The sequence below is a fragment of the Aulostomus chinensis genome, chromosome 9 (assembly GCF_037954235.1).
Source record: "Aulostomus chinensis isolate RoL2024-O1b breed Wild chromosome 9, RoL_Achi_v1.0, whole genome shotgun sequence".
In the NCBI taxonomy this organism is placed as follows: domain Eukaryota; kingdom Metazoa; phylum Chordata; class Actinopteri; order Syngnathiformes; family Aulostomidae; genus Aulostomus; species Aulostomus chinensis.
Window position 1 is genome coordinate 6,774,430 of NC_141328.1, and position 20,010 is coordinate 6,794,439.

General features: G+C 43.3%; 1 protein-coding gene across 8 annotated transcripts in view; it reads right to left on the bottom strand.

The window, feature by feature from the left end:
• camta1a (calmodulin binding transcription activator 1a) overlaps positions 1–20,010 on the bottom strand; it is a 306,871-nt gene that overhangs the window by 138,054 nt on the left and 148,807 nt on the right. For all 8 annotated transcript variants that reach the window (XM_086213431.1, XM_086213436.1, XM_086213432.1 and 5 more), the window contains one exon: positions 19,590–19,657. In XM_086213431.1, the coding sequence (XP_086069557.1) occupies positions 19,590–19,657 (68 nt within the window). The remainder of the gene's footprint in view (positions 1–19,589; positions 19,658–20,010) is intronic.

The following is a 20,010-nucleotide window of genomic DNA, read 5'->3' on the forward strand; positions in this document are numbered from 1 at the left end:
TCCAGGCTCAGGTGACCCCAGTTCTCTTGCCCTCAGCCTTGCACACCACTAATCATTTGGTTTTAATCACCGGGATATTCTCCCCCTTTGCCCCTCCCCCACGTCTCCTCCCCTCTCTTCCTGCCCTACTGTGCGCCCTAGCCTTTGCCAAGGTCCAGCTAATTTTATTCTAATTGGCCGTAGCCTGGGCTGGGACCGATCTGCTTCATCGGTCTCATCCATCCGTCCATCCTGTCTCTGTTTCACTCCTTGTCCTTGCTGCGGTCTCTTTCCCTCTCTCCATCTTCTCACATCTTAACGTCCATGATTCTTCCCTCATCTCCTCACTAATCTCTCACCTCTAATTTTTCTTTTTATCCATATGCTACCACACTGGCTCCCTCCCTCTATCTTTCATGTTGTTCATTGACATCACAGTTGGGCGAGGATTTTCCAATTTCTGTTCTCTTTTTCCTGTTGACCTTACATTCCACCAGACAAAACAAATAGCTTTGATGTTGTCTGCCAACAAAAAGAATCGTGTTGACTGCCTTGATCCACACACAATGGCATGAAAGGGAAAAGTGAAGCTGTTCAATTAGGTAAACCTGATAACTGAAGTCTGACGAGGTTTTTTTTTCATTGCTTTTTTATGTAGGAGAGAGAAGACAGACACAAAAATGTGTGTGCTGTATGAAGAACAAAGGGTGACGAGATGAATACTGGCCAAAAAAGCACACAGAATCCGCATAAAACAGACAGTCCAGGCAGCCAGCTGTCTTCTCAGACTTGAATGATCAGGGTGCACATTTGAAACACAACAAAAAGCTTGCGGAAATTTAAGGCTGTTTTACTTCATGTGATGTTTATTATGCACTCATATCTTTGCTCTGAGAATGATTCAATATCTATGACAGTAAATGAGATCAAAGACAGTTTTGGTGCATGAATATCTAGGGATTGACTTTGGGCATTCTCCCTTCACTCTCCTCATCAAAAGTCTAGTCATTAGTGTTAAAACCATACATCCAGATTAAACAAAATTTTATTATCTATCTACACATGAAATATTCATTGCTGCTGGCTAATTGGCACTTTTACTGTAAAGAGAGGCTCCAAAGAAGCCAAATCTCACTTTATTGGTAATTATGTCTGACTTTACCTGTCGCTGCAAGCAAAAAAAGAGAAGCAGATGGAAATCTGGCATTACAATCACATGATACAAATCCTCTACTTTTCTTTTCTCCTCCGGATCAACAGCTCCAATAAATTTTCATTACACCTGTGTGAAGCGCTTCAAATAGAGTCACAGAAGCAGAAACTAATTACTTTCTAATTTATTGACTAATGGCCACAGCCCTGGGAGACAGCTGCAATTGTTCTAACAGTCCTGCTGCTCCGACTGCACTCAGGTCCACTTTAGATTCATAACCAAAATAATTTATCATTACAAGCACATTAAATTGAACCGTATAGACCATAACAGTGGTAATTTATATTATTTTGTTGTTAGGGATGCTTTTCCCTCCCCTGTCTTGAAAGCCTCCAACATTTGCGATAGGATTCTTCTCTCCAGCCAGTTGTATGTGACAGGTTCGCTTTGTTCTTCAAAGGACTCTTTGTTTTGTGCTTCATTCACCATTTGTTAGAGTTTATAGTAGAACGCAGATCAAAAACTAATGCGAGCCCTTTTGAGAATTCAGAAGGGGAAAAAAAAAAAGCCTTAGTAGAAGTTTCGGTGTCACACATAACAAGCATGATGGCCAAGTCAAAAGCCGACTTTCATGCCCTGCGTGTTACATGTACAGGGCATGATCAAAGCATCAACATGTGAAACAGACAAGCTAGCTCTGCACCAACAAGGGGTAAGCTTCCTGTCATGATTCCACTTCCAGCACTTCTTTGTCAGTCAGCCAAACTCAATGTAGATAATATATTATTGTTCAGTAATTGCCTTTACCCCATAATGCATCTCTGTCTCGATGGGAACAGTGCCTTCCAGGATGTCAATGTCCCTATCAGTAAGACATAAATGGTCAGCCAGTGGCTTGAACAGCATGATAACAACATTATCCATGCGTCAAGACTACAAGTGCAATTGTGGCTACAATGCAATTTGTGCATTGATATTCTGAGGCAATGTATGAGAAAGGATGTTACACTGGTTTCAGTAAGATAGAAGACCCATATGGCCATGCCAATTCATTTTGTAGTGATTAGCGCTGACCTTGTCGCCTTTACCAGGTGAGTAGGATGAAACAAAGCCATGTCCACAGAGCCATATATCTCAATACAATACTGTCTAATGCAATATATGTACAGCTAGGGCAAAAAAAAAAAAAAAAAGTATGTCATTACAAGTCAGGGCGAGTTACTTTCAATTATTGACTCAACAACACAACATTCCAAGAAAGCAGATTGGGATTCCTAACATCCTCATATTGCTGTTTCTTTATTTTCATCCAAAGGATATCCTCCAGGACATTTGCCAGATTTAACTAGAATGACTACTGGATCTAAGAGAGGAATAAAAACCTCCTACGGCGATAAATACCAATCCAACTAACACTGTTTTATGTTGGGTTACTAGCAGATTAGTTGATAGTAGTGAGGCCCTGAGGGAGGGTTTGAACAATAGCAGTCTGTCTCAGTGGGACAGGACCTCCATTCTTACCTCCTTGTGCATGTAATTTACAATTTTACCAAGTTCCCAACCTTTAAAATCCTTGCACGAGTAAACTTCATAAATTTGAAAGTTCCATGCTCTGTAATTTCTTGAGTTTCTTATGCTCATGCAATATCTGTCTTTGTTGCAACAAGGAAATTGACTCCATAATTGAAAGAAATGGGACTTTTCTTGTAATCCTTTTTGCCCCCTTGGGAGTATAGGGCTTCCAGAATGGATCTCCACCACACTTTCATTGCTCATTCTTGACATAAGGAGACTTTTGCCCCTTGTGGTCTCTGTTGAGTTTGCACCAAGGGGCTAATGGGAGTAATTTGATGGCCATCACCTAAGCTTGGATCAATATGAGGGTGAGTATCCATAGTTTCATTTTCAGTTGTGATTTCTTCTAAAATGGGGGGGGGGGGGGGGGGGGGCTGAATTGCTGTTTCCACCTGATAGCTTCAGTGGTCATTTTTCTACAAGTGGTTTGGTTGTTTTTTGTCCAACCTCTCACCCCAGACCTGTTCAGTCAAGTAAAACCTGCCAGGTGTTGTCTTCAGCCAACAGCAAACACGCTCCATCACTATGACAAGGTAACAGTCACAAAGGAGCATGTCATTTTGGGGGTGTACTGTCTCTTTAAGTGTGCAAGCAAAATCTCCGATGAGACTCATTCTAAAATATAAATGATGATTTGTTTGTGCAGATTTATACTTGTATGACAGGCATGCACAAACGTATGCACACACACTTACAAACACAAATGGGCACACAAAGCCAATCAGCACCCTCTATCTCATATAGTTTCATACATCCTCTTCAGACACACACACTTTCACAGACTAATCAATAGAATGAGGACCACAAATATACAGAGGAGGGTGTGTGTGTGTGTGTGTGTGTGCGTGTGTGTGTGTGTGTGCGCGCGCGTGTGTGTGTGTGTGTGTGTGTGTGTGTGGTCCCTTGGGAGAGGCAAAAAGGACATTGAGAATATGAACAGGACTGGAGGCTCACAAGCAGGGAACACAACAATACATACAGCCCTCCTATATTCCCTCGCCAAGTGATGACGTCAGCCCCCTGTTTAAGGCACAGCCCACCTAATGGAGCATAGCCAAGGCACAATATGTTTTTGTGTGTTTGTGTGTGCGTGTGTGTGCATGCGCATGTGTGCGTGTGTGAAATATTGTTGGACGGAGAGAGTAAAAGCAATGGAAGGACACACCACTACACACAAAGTCAAGCACAATAGCTATTAAATCAAAAGCAATCTATCTGCTTCTGGAAATTCATATACACAGACATCTCACACAAGCATGTATCTGTACATACGCAAAAGTGACAAATACCACTATACAATATACTGCAATTCTATTAGCTTACTTTAAGTGTGGAGAGAAATGTGGGAGGAAATGAATGACATTCAAACAGTACATCCTCTCCAAACCTGAACAAAATGTGTCAGCAGTGGGAGTATAAAATCTCTGAATGAGAGCTTTTTGGCATTGAAGATATGGAGAGAAATCAATTTTAGGGCCAAGTATGGTGCCAAGGACATCCAGAAGGGCATAGCTCTGTTGATCTGTTCATATCAATTTGCTCCCTCTTGCAGACGGAGAATGCCACGGTGTGCAGCGCTGCATCTTTAAGTAATATCGCCCCGATAACTGTGCCATAAAACACATAATTTTACAGTCAAACCATCTCTGTCTCAAATGCACTTGAAGCGGAAGCCATTTTCGAGCAACATAAAGTTTAACATGGCGCTACTTTTGCCGATCCGCTAGCTTCCACGCTACACGGGACTGTGGAGATTTAATTAGAGGACATGGTGGTATAACATTGTGTGATGCTGCAATGCCCCACCCTTTCGATCCCATACCACCTCAACCTGTAGACATCGCCGGAAAAATACTGGAATACTCTCTCCAGTGTCTACTGTGACAATAGGTGCTCTGACAATACTCTGAGAGCATTGTTATGCAAAGGCCTTGCATAGATCTGATTAAATAGCAGCTGCTAAGTTTTCCACTTTCTGAATCTTAATGATATAGAAAAATTGAATTTATATGTTTTTACCCTTCATTATGATATGATGTTACACAAGATGAATATTTAAGACATACAGTAGTTCCACTACAGTAATGGCACATAATGATATGACATTATGATAACATAATATTGCTCCTAAATGCACAGTACATAGATGTGCACCTACTAGTTTATGGAATACAGCTTTGTATCCAGCTTGAACAGATATTTTCTACATTAAATGGAAATTAAACGCATTGAAAGGACAGAGTAATTCTACCGAAACGCAAAGTAAAACTGCTTGAAAATGAAGACGAAATGCTGTGATTTCATATTTAACATTCAGTCTGTTTTTATTGGAGCCTCCCATCCACGGGGCATTTCAACACCTAAGTGAGAAACCACCAGATCATTAATGCACCCTAATTCAGACAGTATAGATTACAGATTGACAAGGGTAAAAGTTTGATTTTCGCCTTGACCATCTGAGTGCAAGCTCTGAATGTAAATTAAATGGATCAATTGTAATGGAGGGTTGAGAATTGTTAGGGACCGTTAACACTTGACTCAACTGGAATCACTGTGCTCTCTAGACCCTTACTAAGAGCAAAGCACTCAATGTCTAGCCGAGAAACAAAACTAGTGCAAACACTGCTTCGCAAACTTTTACCATAAACACGAAATGCCAACCAAAAATACTCCGTTGAAACTCAAAAAAGAAAGAACTGTGACAGATCGTTAAAGGCAATAACAAAAGAAATGTCAATCTTGGATTTGTTAAGATGTTCCATAGAAAAGTGTGGCCCCCAGACAATGGTGGAGGTGAACAGGGATGTGGAGACAAATATTCAGCGAAAATATTGAGCGAAACAACTTGTTTGCCTAATCGTTCTGTTAATTTGTTAAAGCATTTACTTTGAAAAATCCAGTGTCACATTTTCTGCTGTGATAGTGAAGCGACTGGGAAGGAAGGGTGGTTGGTTGGGTTGAGTGCCTTTTAAATGGCTCACCTTCTGCTTTCTAAACACAGCTCTCAGTATGTCTGCTCGCACATCCCTGAGTCTCTTTTGCGGGGTGTGACGGTAATGAGGCCGTCCTGTAGAGCAGCACTCCAATCCTCTGTTGGTGCAGAAAAGCATACCCCCCCCCCCCCCCCCCCCACACACACACACACACCACCACCACCACATCCTGACATCCTGACAGATAGGTGCAGCAGAAAGCATATGGCCAAGGTGGCAGTGCCTGTGACGCCCTCTGAACTGTCTTAAGGCTCAGGCATAATGAGCAGTAGGGCGCCCAAATCCTACACACAGGAGACACTAGTCATCACTATTTTTTCTCATCTGCCACAGATCAGCTAGAAAAACTATAAGAGTCGAGATATTCCGTGTATTTGTGACTTTACAGAAGAAAGCCTTGTGGTTTAGCATGGCAGGCAAGACAGACTGGGTGTCTTGGAGAGAGTGCATATCTAAGAGCAGTGCCAGGCATCGGATTTATAAAACAATATGAATTCTTGTGGATATACAACAATTAAAATTTGCTGGTAAACTGTTATAGGCATCACAACATGGAGTCAAGCGAGTAATAGTAGAAACAAAGTGTCACTGACTGAGCAATGATGTATTAGGCCAGCAATCAACTGCTCTCACTGTCAACTGTCAATGATGCTCGGGTCCAGAGACTCAAATCCACAGCGAGTAGACGTGATTTTAGATAAGGCACCCATCCAGCCATGCACTTGACATGGCCTCCCTTTGGCCCAAACTCCCCTGCCAGTCTCCATCCTCCTCTCTGTCTGGCCTGTTATCCCTGACCGTCTAGACACCTCCCAGCACACAATCCCTCACCCAAGCCAACCCAGGTCGTCTCTGTCTCACAAAACTGGCTGGCTGGAGCTCTGTGTAGGGCTACTGAAAAGAACAGAATAATACCAGTCTCTCACTATTTCTCAAGTCGTTCACTGGAATGTTTATAAACTGCTACATAGAGCTGTACTTCAATCCTCCTCACAGCAACTGAAATGATCACAATCCATGACTTAGCTAAAACTTGTCAGACAGACTCTTGGGTTGGCTGCGAGTGTGAGCAATCGTAATGAGGCAGCCCGATCCGATGATGAGGACACGCTCCTGAAAAACAAAATCAACAACTGCAAACACTTCAGCCACTTTTAGAATTCAAAGAGGTAATTATTGCAATGAGTAAATCAACAGGTAATAGAGTGGACGGCGTCGAGTACAGGCTGATCTGCTAATGGCAGTGCCACCTGTGTTCTGTTGCTCATGAGAACCTGGAATGAAGCGTGCTTCACGCAGAGGTGGCAGGTGAAAAATATTCCAGTTTCCGTAACTATCCTGTTATAATTGAACACAAACTGCAGGGTATCAGTGCTCCGTAAGAGAGTCAGTAAATATTTAATTGCAATTAAAAATAAGTAAAGGAAAGAAGAAAGACAAAAAGTAATATCAGAAAACCCATTATTAAGATAAATTTGACAAATTTCTATAAAGTCATACTACATATCACTGAATGTCAACTATAAACAAAGAAAAATTGGGCAAAGCATGTTAAAATATGAGAATAAATACTATCTTTTTAACATTATAACCCTTTACAAGATAGGATCAGTAGAGAAAGAGATAGGAAATGTGGAGGAAACAATTGGGGAGAGAGAGACCCAGAAAAAGGCTGCATGTGGGAGATGAACCTGAGGCCTGTTCAGTACATGGGCCAGATGCACTAGACTGAGCTGATTAGGGGAGAAGGTTTGTATATTTTACCTTTACCGCCAGCCTGCTGGGATGTTTTGATGCCAGGTTCATCTGGGCCAAGCTCTTTGACATGTCTCTCCACACAAGTTTTCCACTGAAACCTGAATTTGGAGATTTCTTTGGTGGTGGGTGTCTTGTGCACACACACACAGGGACACCTGACAACAACAATGACCAGGTGTCCTTACTCCACTACTGAATGACTGTTATACATTATTATGGGCACTCTGCATCTTCTATTGTCTAGTCAGCACTGAGTGTAAGTTTCCCAGAAGCCTTTGCTCCTGCTCTGTTGTAAAAGTTTAGTATGAACACCATTCATTAATTCCACTCCTCACATTAGGCTCTTTAAATCTGACCTGTTACATTAGATGGATGGGGTTGAATCAACATCACCTTACTATGGTAGGGCCTCACATACCCATGACTGATCTTTATTGAATTACATGGATTAAATCAGAGATCCTTAATTAAGCCACAATTAAAGCATCATGTGGCTTTTGAATCCTCTGAGCATGCCTTGATTGGATGAAAATGTGAAAACATACTAAATGAAATTGCTTTACCGCTGAGCGTGTGCCCCATAACTCTTGAGTGCGGCAGCAGCAGCAGAGCCGGGGAAATACAGAGAGGAGGAATAAGTAAGAGAGCTAGAGGAGAGACAGATGCAAGCAGGCAGAGAGTGAGAGGGGAAGTCTCAGGGTGAGTCACACCTCTTTGCCTCAGAAAAGCTCTTAAATTCCATGTGTGACCTGAGGGAGAAACCTCTAAAGAGTCAGGCAAAGATGCCATGATACAGAATTTGACTGTTGTGGAGCAGTGAGCTAATATAGTCAGCCACAAGCCACACTAAGGAGGCAGCCACGGTAGAATGAAAATATATATATATATATATATACACATGCAATGATGTGTCTGAGAGTCTCGTGTCGTGGCTGTAGCACTATACATGCATAAAGAACACCGACCTACTCTTTCCTAAACACTTACCACACACATCTGGGATTTACTTCTGTCTAAAACTGGAGCGTGATGCCTCCCTGCTCCTCTGGACCCTTGCATACCCCTCGTGTCAGAATGGCCAAAGCTTTTAAGTGCTTTAAACTCATAATAACCCTGATGCTTAGTCTCCCCCTGTGAGCACTGTGTTTGTCAGGAAGAAAATTAAATGCAATTGAAATAGATGCAAAGATGGGGGCTGTTCAGACATTTTAGGGGTTCCCGGGGATTTGATGTCTGTAAAGGCACTGGGAAGGGAACAGAGAGTGTTTGTGGTGACAGGGAAAGTTGAATAACCACACATCGGACTGCATATTTCTCCCTCTTCTCTTGCACGTTAGCTTGTTATGCTTGGGATGTTTCTATTTTTGTGTACAAGGGGACGGGGGGACGGGGGGGTCGCAGATTCACAGCCACAATACATAGCAGGAAATAGTAAGCACACAAACAAAAACAGCCCCCAACCACCTTCCCACTCGCCACTAATCCGCTCATGCCCTAATTGTGGGTGCAGTAACCCCAGATTCACTTCTTCAGCGTAACAGAGAAAGAGAGGTAAGGCTTTGGTTGAGAACAAACCACCCTGTCTTCCTCTCAAAATGATTCTCTCTGCCAGAAGACACCAAAACAGTAGGTGGTACTCGCTCTCCATTACATTTCACTTTTATCTCACTTCCCCTTTTGCCTCTCCATCTTTCTGTCATTTCTGTCTCCCTTTTCTCTGCCTCTCGTCTCTCTCGACTGTAAACCGCCTGAGGTGATTATGGATTGTTATGGTAGTAGGTGGGAAGGGCGAATCCCTGTCTTTGTTTCCTTAAAATAGGTTTAATAGACGATTATACAACACAGTTGAGAACCTCTGTGTGACTATTCACATTGTTGATTTGATGAAAAAAAGAAGAATCTGAGCACTCAGGGCAAATCTCCTTGGTCAGTTGATAGTTTTCGTGCCAGGTCTGCGTTTCAGCAGCATATGCAAGATATCACACACACTCACAGGAGACACATAAAGCCTGTTAAATTCTTTGGCATTTGATTTCTTATAATCAAAAAGGCGATCAGTATACTGAGTGGAATTCTGAACCACAGGTCTCAGAAGAAGATTCTACAAAGGAGCCACTGACTGGTGGCTGGCTAGATCTCAACAGTGCTGCTAACATTTGGAAAGGCTGCAATGGAGCAGAGCCACGCCAACCGTTACAGCCTTCGATTTTCCTGTCTGGTTCTCACGTTGTCTCACTGTCTATATATCGGCCTCAAACTCTCTTTCAAGCACAAAACCAAAGTGCATATTAGGTGCTGGTGCTGCACATTTTGATGCTTGGCTGTCACCGTATCATTGTCTGGTGACATAAAGCGCAGTAAAGCACTGAGCAGTGATGAAGTGGAGAGGTTTTAAACCTGTGCTCACTGGCACATTTCTTGCCTTTCAACCAATGTCATTTGGAGAGTGTCATCATCCCACTGTGAAAGCAGCAAACCCCCACTCAAAATACAGCAGCCAGAAAGAGAGAGAGGAAAAGAGAGTGCTTTTTCCTTGGGAGTACTTGCTCCATTATTTCACCGGAGGCTTGATTAGACAGAGGGAGTAATTTACGAGACTGTCGCTGACAATTCAACCGACACATCACCTGTAAATAATTGAAACCCTTCACGTCCAGTCCAACATAATCATGTCACTATCATGTAGATGTATCCAGCTGCTATTGGTCAGGAGTTTACGTGCTAGCTGACCTGTCTCCATAACTCTCACGGCTGCCACCCTCTCGCAAAAAGTGAAAAAAATAAAAGATGAAGGACTGCACTAGCAAATGAAGAAACTAAAAATACTGTAAACAAACACAAGGAAGTGGTGGGCTGCAGGTGGAGGTTGTGAGTGTGCGTGTGTGTGTGTGTGGGTGTGTGTGTATGTGCATTTTGCAGAGGCTTGTTAATTATCTTCTGCTTGTGATGTGGATAAAGAAGATTCATCATCTATCAGTCAAGCAGCCACATGAAAAGGCTGTAAGACTGGGATTCTAGTTGCTATTACAATGAGTTTAGGGAGACAAGAAAGACAAGAGATATCAAACTCGTTTAATTGTGGAGAATTGTATGATCACAGGAATTCTCTCTCTCTTCCTCTCTCTCTCTCTCTCTCTCAAGCACTCTTAAATACTCCAGTGTTTCAAACTTTGTATTGGACTGATAGCAATTTTTCTCCATTTTTAAAAAGTTATGAATATTAATTACCCAATCTGAAATGGTTCTCACCTTTCCTTCTGTACAGTCCTCTCAAATGTGCATGACAAAAAAAAAAGGAAAAAAAAGATTTAAATAATTTATCAATCGCCTTTTATTTGAATTGATTAATTCAGTGATGCAAAATTAATACATGGCCATCCTCCACATTTCCCCAACCCCATTCTCTCCCACCTTTAATGAAACAGTTTAAGTAGTAAGGGTTTTGCCTGGGGTAAAGTACTGACTGAGCAAAGGAGCATATGTATAGAGTGTTGAGGTACCTGTCTAATACAAATCTGCTGTAATGAAGATGTCTCTCTCATATTAGAGACACCCTGTGAGTTTAATGCCAAGTGAGTCATTGCTCAAGAAGAGATAAGATCACTGATCATGGTGTGATTAAAAAGAGGGAGGGGGGCCGACATATCGGGTATAATCGAGACAAACCGTGCAGGTTAACCAGATGGCTGATGAGCAAAGGTCAAGTACATAGAAGGAGCTACAATCCTAAAAACTCTTTTATCCATAAAGTAGCTGTATAAGGCCCATCAAAAGTCAGGCTGCTATTCTTTCATGGTTGCTAAGCGATGCCAAGGTGCAAAGGTCAGCGCTGGCATTTTTCAATTTTACACGTTGAATGGTGCCACGTGGCATCTGATCATCCTCGGTACTTCCTGTACTGTGAAACTCAGCTGGGGAGGAGAAATGGGACATAATGTGTGCCAGTGTGTGTGTTGTGCACGCGCCCATGTTGTGCCTGTTCCTTGCTGGTGATTCACCCGGTTCTCTGGCAGCCATCCAGGATCTATTTTCTCCGTCTCTTTACATAACAGCAAACAGTTTCGCTGAAGCTGTTTGTCCTGTCCCCTCTCTTCCTCCTCCTCCTCCTCTTGTTCCTCTGCCACTTCCTGATCTTCTTTCCCCTGTCCACTTCCCCGCAGGTGTGTCTTTTTTTTTAAACACCAAATTGGGATTCACGCTACAGTACCACCCCAGGGAACTTGAAGTGAACGGGTCAGGAACATACAGTACGTTCCAGGACCACACCCAAAGCACAGAGTGGTCAACCAGATTCAAGGGTATAGGGAGGTGCATTGTTGACTGAATGCCCCCTAGAGCTCCCTCAGGCGCCAGGATCCGGGATCGGCTATACCATATGCCTACAGGACAGCACCCAGCTGGGCACTGGGATGTGGCGGACTGAAAATAGGGACACGCAGGTACAATCCTCACCCCACTAGCCAACACACAGCCACTCAGCACCAACAGAGCAGAGTGACGAGGTGGAAGAGGAGGTATAAGAGGGGATGGAGAGCAGATTGGGGTTGAAAATAGAAAATGAGGGAGGTAAAGGGAGAAGAGCTGAAAAGATTTAGGTAGAGGGAGTGAGTTTGTGTGTTAAGAGTGTCAGTGTGTGTGTGTGTGTGTGTGTGTGGGTAGGATGTGTAGGATGTGTAGGAAGGGTTTAGTGTCTGGACCGCTCAGTGACTCAGGTGTGAATAATAAGGTATGATGGGTACGTGTGTGTGAGTATGCGTGTGTGAGAGGTAGAGTGCAGTGCTGGGTCAGTATGGGGCTGGTCTTCGATGTGTCTAGGTGGCTGAGGGTGTGCTCTGCTGCGTCTATGGACCGTTCCATGACAGCCAGCCTGCATGCTGCTCACTGGTGCAGAAGCGCTAATTGAATTAAGTCTTTATTATCAGGCTGCAGAGGCAGCACTTCTCCCCATCTCGGCCCGCTTGGCTGACACTTTCTCCTTGAACACCTGCTTGACATCAACTTCCTCCTCTATTTATTTATCCCCTCTCTCCTGTGGCCAGCCACTGGCCGCAGTCCCTTCCACACTGGCATACCAAAAAAACGGCTAGTCCTGCTTGTTATTAATGGAGCTTAGCTTCAAAATCAACTTGGACAAACTTAACTTCACACATTTAAGTATTTTCTTTTTATTTCAGCCCCCATTTTGAAAGCTAAATGACCATTAAAGTAAAAATGTACCATATGTTTCAATGTCTATTACCATACAAAATGGACACACAATAAAACTGATTAATTTCTACAACTACTCATACTATATCAAACCTTCAGCAGCAGGCTTGGTGGGTGTAGAAGGAACAAAGGCGATAAAGCTAGATTAGGTTCTATGTTCTATTGAATGGTCTCCAGTGGGCAAGCTGGCCAGAGTAATATACAGCAGCTTGGATGAGAACTAACATATATCTAGTCCCCTGTCCATTTCCACTAGCCTCTGGCTCAGGCTGCTTCCCTGGGCTTGGCGTGGGCATTACTTTAGAGGACAGACAAACAAGAGGCACTATTAAGTTGGCTTGGAGTCTGAGGCCCAGGCAGTCGGCACCAGCACCAGCTATAATCTATTGACCGCTGCGTTCCCCCTCCCATGCCCCAAAACCACTGTGAGTTGAATCTATTTCTCACCTTTCTCCATCTCTATCTGCTGTTTACCCACTCTATTTTTCTGGGTTTTTTTTCTCTCCCTTGCCCCCATCAGCTCAATCTCCGTCTATTCCATCTTTCTCCCTCTTGTCTCTTTACGTAAATCCTCCCCCCCCCCTCACTCTTCCTCCTCCTCACGCCATCCATCACTATTCTTCCTATCTCCATATCATCCATTGGCTACTCTTATCGACATGTTTCCATTTTCTAAACTGCTTTCACTTCATCATATTCACTCCACCTTCGATGATCATTTGTCATTTTCTCTCTCTCTCATTCCCTCTCAGCTTATACTCTTTGGGTTCACCTCACACCTGTCCTCTCTCTTTTTCCCTGGTGGGCTTTCTTTCACCCAGCCCACAAGGTCCCAGGTGGGCATAGCTGTCCTTGTCAGGGTTGTTAACTTGGTGGAAGCAGTGTGGGACAGTGTGCTCAAGGGCCCTGACAAAATGGGGGCAGTCAGGGGGGAGGTGTCAGTACGCAACAAAGTAAAATTTGACTCATCAAGGAGGACATGCGAAGCAGAGATGAAAGAGATCACAGTCACTTACCGAAAAGTCTTCACATTTCAATGACATGCTGGCTTTTTTCATGACACTGACTCGATTCGGTACTTCTGTCTTCATTTCAAAGAGATCTCTAATACCTCTTTATCTTTGTAAGCCTTTGTTTCTGTATGTGTCCATCTCTCTCTGCGCATGTCCTCCTCCCTGTGTCTCGACTGCTCCTGTCCTTTCCCCACTCTCCTCTGAAACTCTGCCACAAAACATTAGGACCAAACACTATCCGGCACCCTTCTCAGGCACATCAGTCCCTACCCCCACTTAAACACACACACATAGAGTGCCAAGCACTTCCTCTCACCATGTGCCAGACCTGGTGACAGAGTTTACACATAAACTGAGGGAGGTCTTCTTCATAGTGGCAGACTCACCCAGAAAAAAAGACACACACAGTCTGTATAAGTGCTCTATATCTCATTCACACATCCACAGAAATTCACTGGTAATTACAGACGCACATGCTACCTCAATGGTACATTCATACATACCTGCATATATTTATGTTGAGCGTGTTTTTCAAATGCATAGTCATGCTCTGTGAAGCTTGCAGACGTGCTGTTTGTGTTCACACATTTCCTTATGTATACACATGCATTAATACAATCCCTTCTATCTACTCACACACGCGCACATACGCTCACACAGACTGGCACAAATTCACAGGCTCCATACACAATAGCAAACAAACAGTCATTAGTAGATTTCAGGCTGCCTCTCAGTTCTGCTTTACTCTGTTGTTGGTGTGCCCGTGCCTCTAGGGTGGCGCCGCTGCTGTAGGTTTTAATAAAAGCATTGTCTTTGGAAACTGTCTAAAGGGACTCAGTTTCATTTTGGATTGCCGCTGCTGCTGTTGCTGTGGATGTAGGAGGAGAAAGGGCTATTGCGCTGGGATATGGGGGCGGTGAGGTTCAGTGTCATTGCAGGGTCCTCCAAGGACTGGTCCTTATTGTTTCACAGTTTCAATATACAATGTGTTTGTGTGTGTCATGTAGGTGTCATGTAGGCCCACCATTATAGCTTCAGCATGTGCAATTCTACTGTATACTGTATTTGGACTCCATTCAAGAGAGGAGATTACCCAAATAAACACACACAGAGCAATCTGGATGACAGGCTTACAAACACTTGTGTTTTGAGGTAGGCTGCTTATAACCACTTCTACAAAAAAGTGGAGAAAAGACGCATTCCTGCGTGACTACTCTACTCATATAACTGTGCATATTTTCAAAATGTGCCTATTCACATTGTGTTGATTGCTGTGTGCAGCTGATACTGAGCCAGCCATGGCTAAACAATCAGATTATAGCAGCCACACCAACTTCACACTGGGCGGTCAAGCCAGCCATTGTTCGAATCTCTCTGTTCAAGTCAATTGCCACTGATATTTTGAGTGCACCTGTATTTTGACCATTACGGTAGGAGCACATACACAGGCAGACAGCTGGTAGGAGTACTGAGTTTAAAACGACACAGTAAAAAACTGGGTACTGCACCATGGAACTACAACAATACACCTGCCAAAAGTGAATTTGACTGCATGGTTGTCAAGAAAAGCAAAGAACAAACACACACTCAAACACAAACGTACGAACATCTCTGCCTTCCCCTGTGTTGTTACAGGGGCATGCAGATAAGGAGCAATCACTATACAACAGGCATGTCAATTAGCTCATTAGGCTGACCAGCATGTGGCAACCTTTGGTCAGTGGTTTCTTGATTTGTCAGTGAATGAAACACCTCTGAGAAAGGTGCTCAGTGACACATGTATGAATGCCTGCTTCCAAAACAGACCATAGCCTAACTGCCATGATGAGGTCAAATCACATGTTAAGGTCTTGATCTGGAGTCGCAATGTTTGCGTGGTTTTGTTTTCACTCTTTCCCACAGGCGCCCTCAGATCCCATCATGTGCAGCGACTTGTCTTTAATAGGGTGAAAGGAAAGAATGAATGTGGCTATCTGGAAGGATGTAGAAGAGGAAAAAATCCTAATTGTCCCTTTAAGTGTGTTCCCTCCTATGGAGTGAAGGTGCAGGGTAACAGCCATCTTAAATCACAGCCTGGCCGCGGCCTTCATTAAAGCCATAATGCCAGGCTCTCCCTTTAATGGAAATGGAAGCCAGCGAGGCTGTGGGTGTAAATTAAAGTGTAAGGGCAGAGTAGGGAAAGATTTCCCCAGCTCTGACAGGTGCGGCCTGAATTAGCTGTAGTGCTGTTCAAGCAGTCAGTGGGAGAACACTGGTATTGATTTTAAGCACTGTTGCACTTCCTATCTGAAAGGGAACGTGTATTACTAGAGCTAGGCACATCAATCACTCAGCGTGCCACCACTCTCCCCTGGCACGCTTCAGATCTTGAAATGATAAACAAACAGAAACAGATCCAAACAAAAGACAGCAGAGACTGTATTGCTACTATATCAGCCTAATTAGCATAGTAAAATATACCAGTGCTGCTCGTAATTGGCCCACTTGATCGCATTTTCTTTGTGTTGACAGGATGCCATCACTATTCAGGGCATGTCCTGCATCACGTGTCACCTTGGACAAACAGCTGGCGTCAGCTCCTTGTGCTCTGGCTTAGTCTACTCTCATGTTTACGACCTGCATGTGTCAGAGTTGCAACACGCATGGGGAGCAGACATACAGCCTCTCCATGTATGACCCTGCTGCTTATCTGTGCCTCCCATCGTGCCCTGTTCACCCCGTCTACAGGCTGTGACAGGGGGAGAATTAGCCTACTTAGCCTATTCCCCACAGGGGTCAACCCAAACACACACATGCAAAGAGCACGGTTAGATGCACACAACCACTCAAACACATCATAGATGTGTGATGACAAATGATAAGGCAGCACTTAACCACAGGTGTCCCATGTTTGACCTTTCACCCATTACCTTGAGCAGAAAGCTTTTCATATAGAGGCCAGCCATCAATCAACTCCCATCAATCACACATATATGCTGCACCCTTTCACTCCTGACAACCTCTCTTGGCCCTGAAATCCATCACTACACTCTGCCCTTTCACTGGCATCTAGGAAAACACAAACACTTCACAGCCTCTCCCCAAGACTTCTCCTTGTCTAAAACCACACGTCCAAAATGCAGACAACCACACACACACACAAACAGATCCTGTCCTGCTATGATGGCTCCTCCATAACGAGGGATGTGTTTTTGTGTTGTCAGGTGTTTTGCAGGTGTACACATGGGGCTGCTCTCAGCTGACACATTGTCTGAGTTTTCAACACTGAGACATGACACGGGGTTGAAATCCCCGTGCATCATCGCATAAGAGACAGCCAGTGGTGACAGAATGTGGCCACGAGCATCCCAGCGACCATTTGGTTAGAAAGTCACTGGATCAAAAGTCTCTCACATCCCACACAAGTGTCACTTTTAGGCTGTCTTGAGCAAGAGCATGTCAGGGCTGTGACATTTTGAATGCTGCAGCATCCATCACATTTTTTTTTTTTTTTGTATAGCCCTTTTTTTACATTTGACCCTTGAGGCTCAATCTTAAACCTGGAGAAAAGCAGAACACAGCACATCGTGGGTGTCATAGTTTCTAACAGATGTAGTTGTCATTTCCTTGCCCTCCGATCACATCTAGCAAATGCACTTGTTAATTTCTGTGAGATGATGGGTGTGTTCATGTGAGAGTGAGGTGTGGTCAGGGGATTTGTTTGTGCATTCCTATCCAGAGGAACGCACAAACAAATCCCCTGACCACACCTCACTCTCACATGAAGTGAGGTGTGGTCAGGGGATTTGTTTGTGCGTTCCTATCCAGAGGAAACACATAAGGTCTAACGTCCATTGCAGCCTACCTGTATATGGGCTGCATGTGCACAGTAACACCCTACATGTAGTAAATATCATGGAACATTTAGCATGCAAATCTAACAATTGCAGTTATTCACCTGACATGACAAAGTAAAGAACTCTCCAGGTGAGAAAGAGTCAAGACTAGGGATGAAAAATAAAATCATATAGAAACAAACCGTTCAATACACAAACAAAAGTTCAATTTGCACCTGACCTGCAATTTTGCTGTGTGTCAGCTCTGCTCTCACTGAGAAAGTGCATGGAGGAATGCAGGCACTAACAAGAGCTACCATAAATAACAGCAAAAACACAGTGTTTATTCATGTTATCGATTAATTTCATTAACCAATTTAATCTCTCTGAGTCCCTGTGTTTTGCTGTCTTTTGCTGGGAATGTTTTTTTTCCCCCTCTCCCTTAATGTACAAAACCAATCAAACTGAAACTGAAACCGAGACCCAAAAACCACAATAAAAAGTTAACCCGAAGATATTGAGCTTCTGAAATATGTTTCAAAAAGCCGTGTGAGAAATTAGTCACTTCCTTTGCATAAAACCCCTCTAACTTGGCTAATTTATTGCCTAAATAGCAAAAGGGCACCCCGATAGGCACACCTGGCTCTAAGGTTGAAGAGAGCGGGAGATACTGATTTTTTACATTTGTGTTATGCACAAAACACACCTGTGATTAATTTAGGGACTAATGACAACCCCTTTGTGCCTTGCACTAGACTTCATGCCCAGAATATTTATCGTTTAACTGATTTGAATGGATTAGAGATGCCCCAGAGGCAAATGTGCAGCGCGTCTTAGACCTTCTGCTTAAGATCGCCTAAATAGGGCCCATAATGTGATTCACCACACTACAGAAAGATTACAGCAAATGTGTGCTCTGGAGAGAGTAATAAAGGTAACTATGAAGGTAACACCCCAGGATTAAAATGGCATTTCAGTTTTGGTGAATTACAGAGAGGATGCTTGGGGACGGGGGGGCATTCTTGATATAAAAAAAAAAAAAATAGGTGAGCTTCGTGCTCTTTGGCCCGTGTTCTATAATTATACCATAGAATGTATTCTAATTGGCAGTGTCTTTATGCAGAGCTATTATCAATGTCCCTCCAAGGCTTTGGAAGGGAGGAGGTGTGTGGTGAGGAATGGGTTCTATGTCAGTAAGCCCAGGGTCCATTTACACACGGATGAGCCAGCACAGAAAAGCCCCGCTGACAGATAAAGAGAAAGAAAGGTTTAACATATTGGGCTGATTCAAATGCATGAACATGTAAACTTTGGCAAAGGGAACCTTGTGTGAACAGCCTGTATTTGCTGTAGCAGTGAAATAATTTTGTGGTCTGACAGTGCGACAGTGACATTCGAGATAGACAAAAAAAAGAGGCCAAGGATGCCTATCCTGGTGCCATCCAATCGGGAGAGATTAGCCAAAGCTACTCAAACAAAGAGCTGTCCACTGCTGTCAAATGTCGAAGAATGCTATCACAAAGCGACACGCATTTTTGCATGCAATTTAAAACACAGCGAACATAAAACTCAGGATGCTGCAAGCCAAGCAGAATGTGTTTCTCATTTCCAAATGTCCCTTATATGTATATGCATACATTAAAAAGTAAATTAACTGAAATGTCAGCACCTGTTTTCTATTGCAAATATCACTGCTCTTAGCATTTTGTTCCACATGTGGGTGTATAATCTGACCCAGACAAACATCCCCAGCTTCAACTGGCTTCTTATTTGAGTGGTGAAAGTGAAGGCAGATACCTTTCAATGTAGATGCCGAACCAGTGCGTGTTATGTTAATTGGTTTGCTACAAGGCAATTATTAGTCAATATTAATATTCCTTTCATTTAACTGAAAACTGTATGAGGAGCCAACAGCAGTCTGTAATATTAAACAAGATGCTCTGAACTTGACAGAGGTTTCAAGCAGTGCATTCAGGAAATGCTGAAGACAAATTATGTAAAACTAAAAATGGAAATGTTGGTCCCTTGAATGTAATATTTTTGGGGCTATGAATCTTAACTTATGCTTTATAAGTGGGCAATGTATTTGTCTTACCTTGTTTTAGGGGACGTTGTTAGCCATTCCTCATGCTTTTCAAATGTTATCAAGTAAGCTGCGATCTCCTGTGAAAAGGAGAAAAGAGGAGAGGAAGGGAGGTGAGGCTTAAATATGTCATCTTTAATCACCGTTCTCTTGTGTTTGTAATACATCGCTGAGACTGCTTCATTGATATTCAGACAGTCTAACCAGCAGCATAAACACAGGAAAGACGGAAGCAGAGGCAGTGCCGGGGAGCTCAGGCAGGTAAACGGAGACTGGTTCAAAAAAAAAGAGAGAAAAAAAAAGTAAAGTGAAAGACAGAAGTGGAATGCGGCTGAGGTCAGATCATCTTCTGAGACCATCTTTGTTACGAAAGCTTTGATCAAGTTCTCCTCTGAGGACATCAAGGTGCTCTCAGAAAGATTGACGTCTCTGT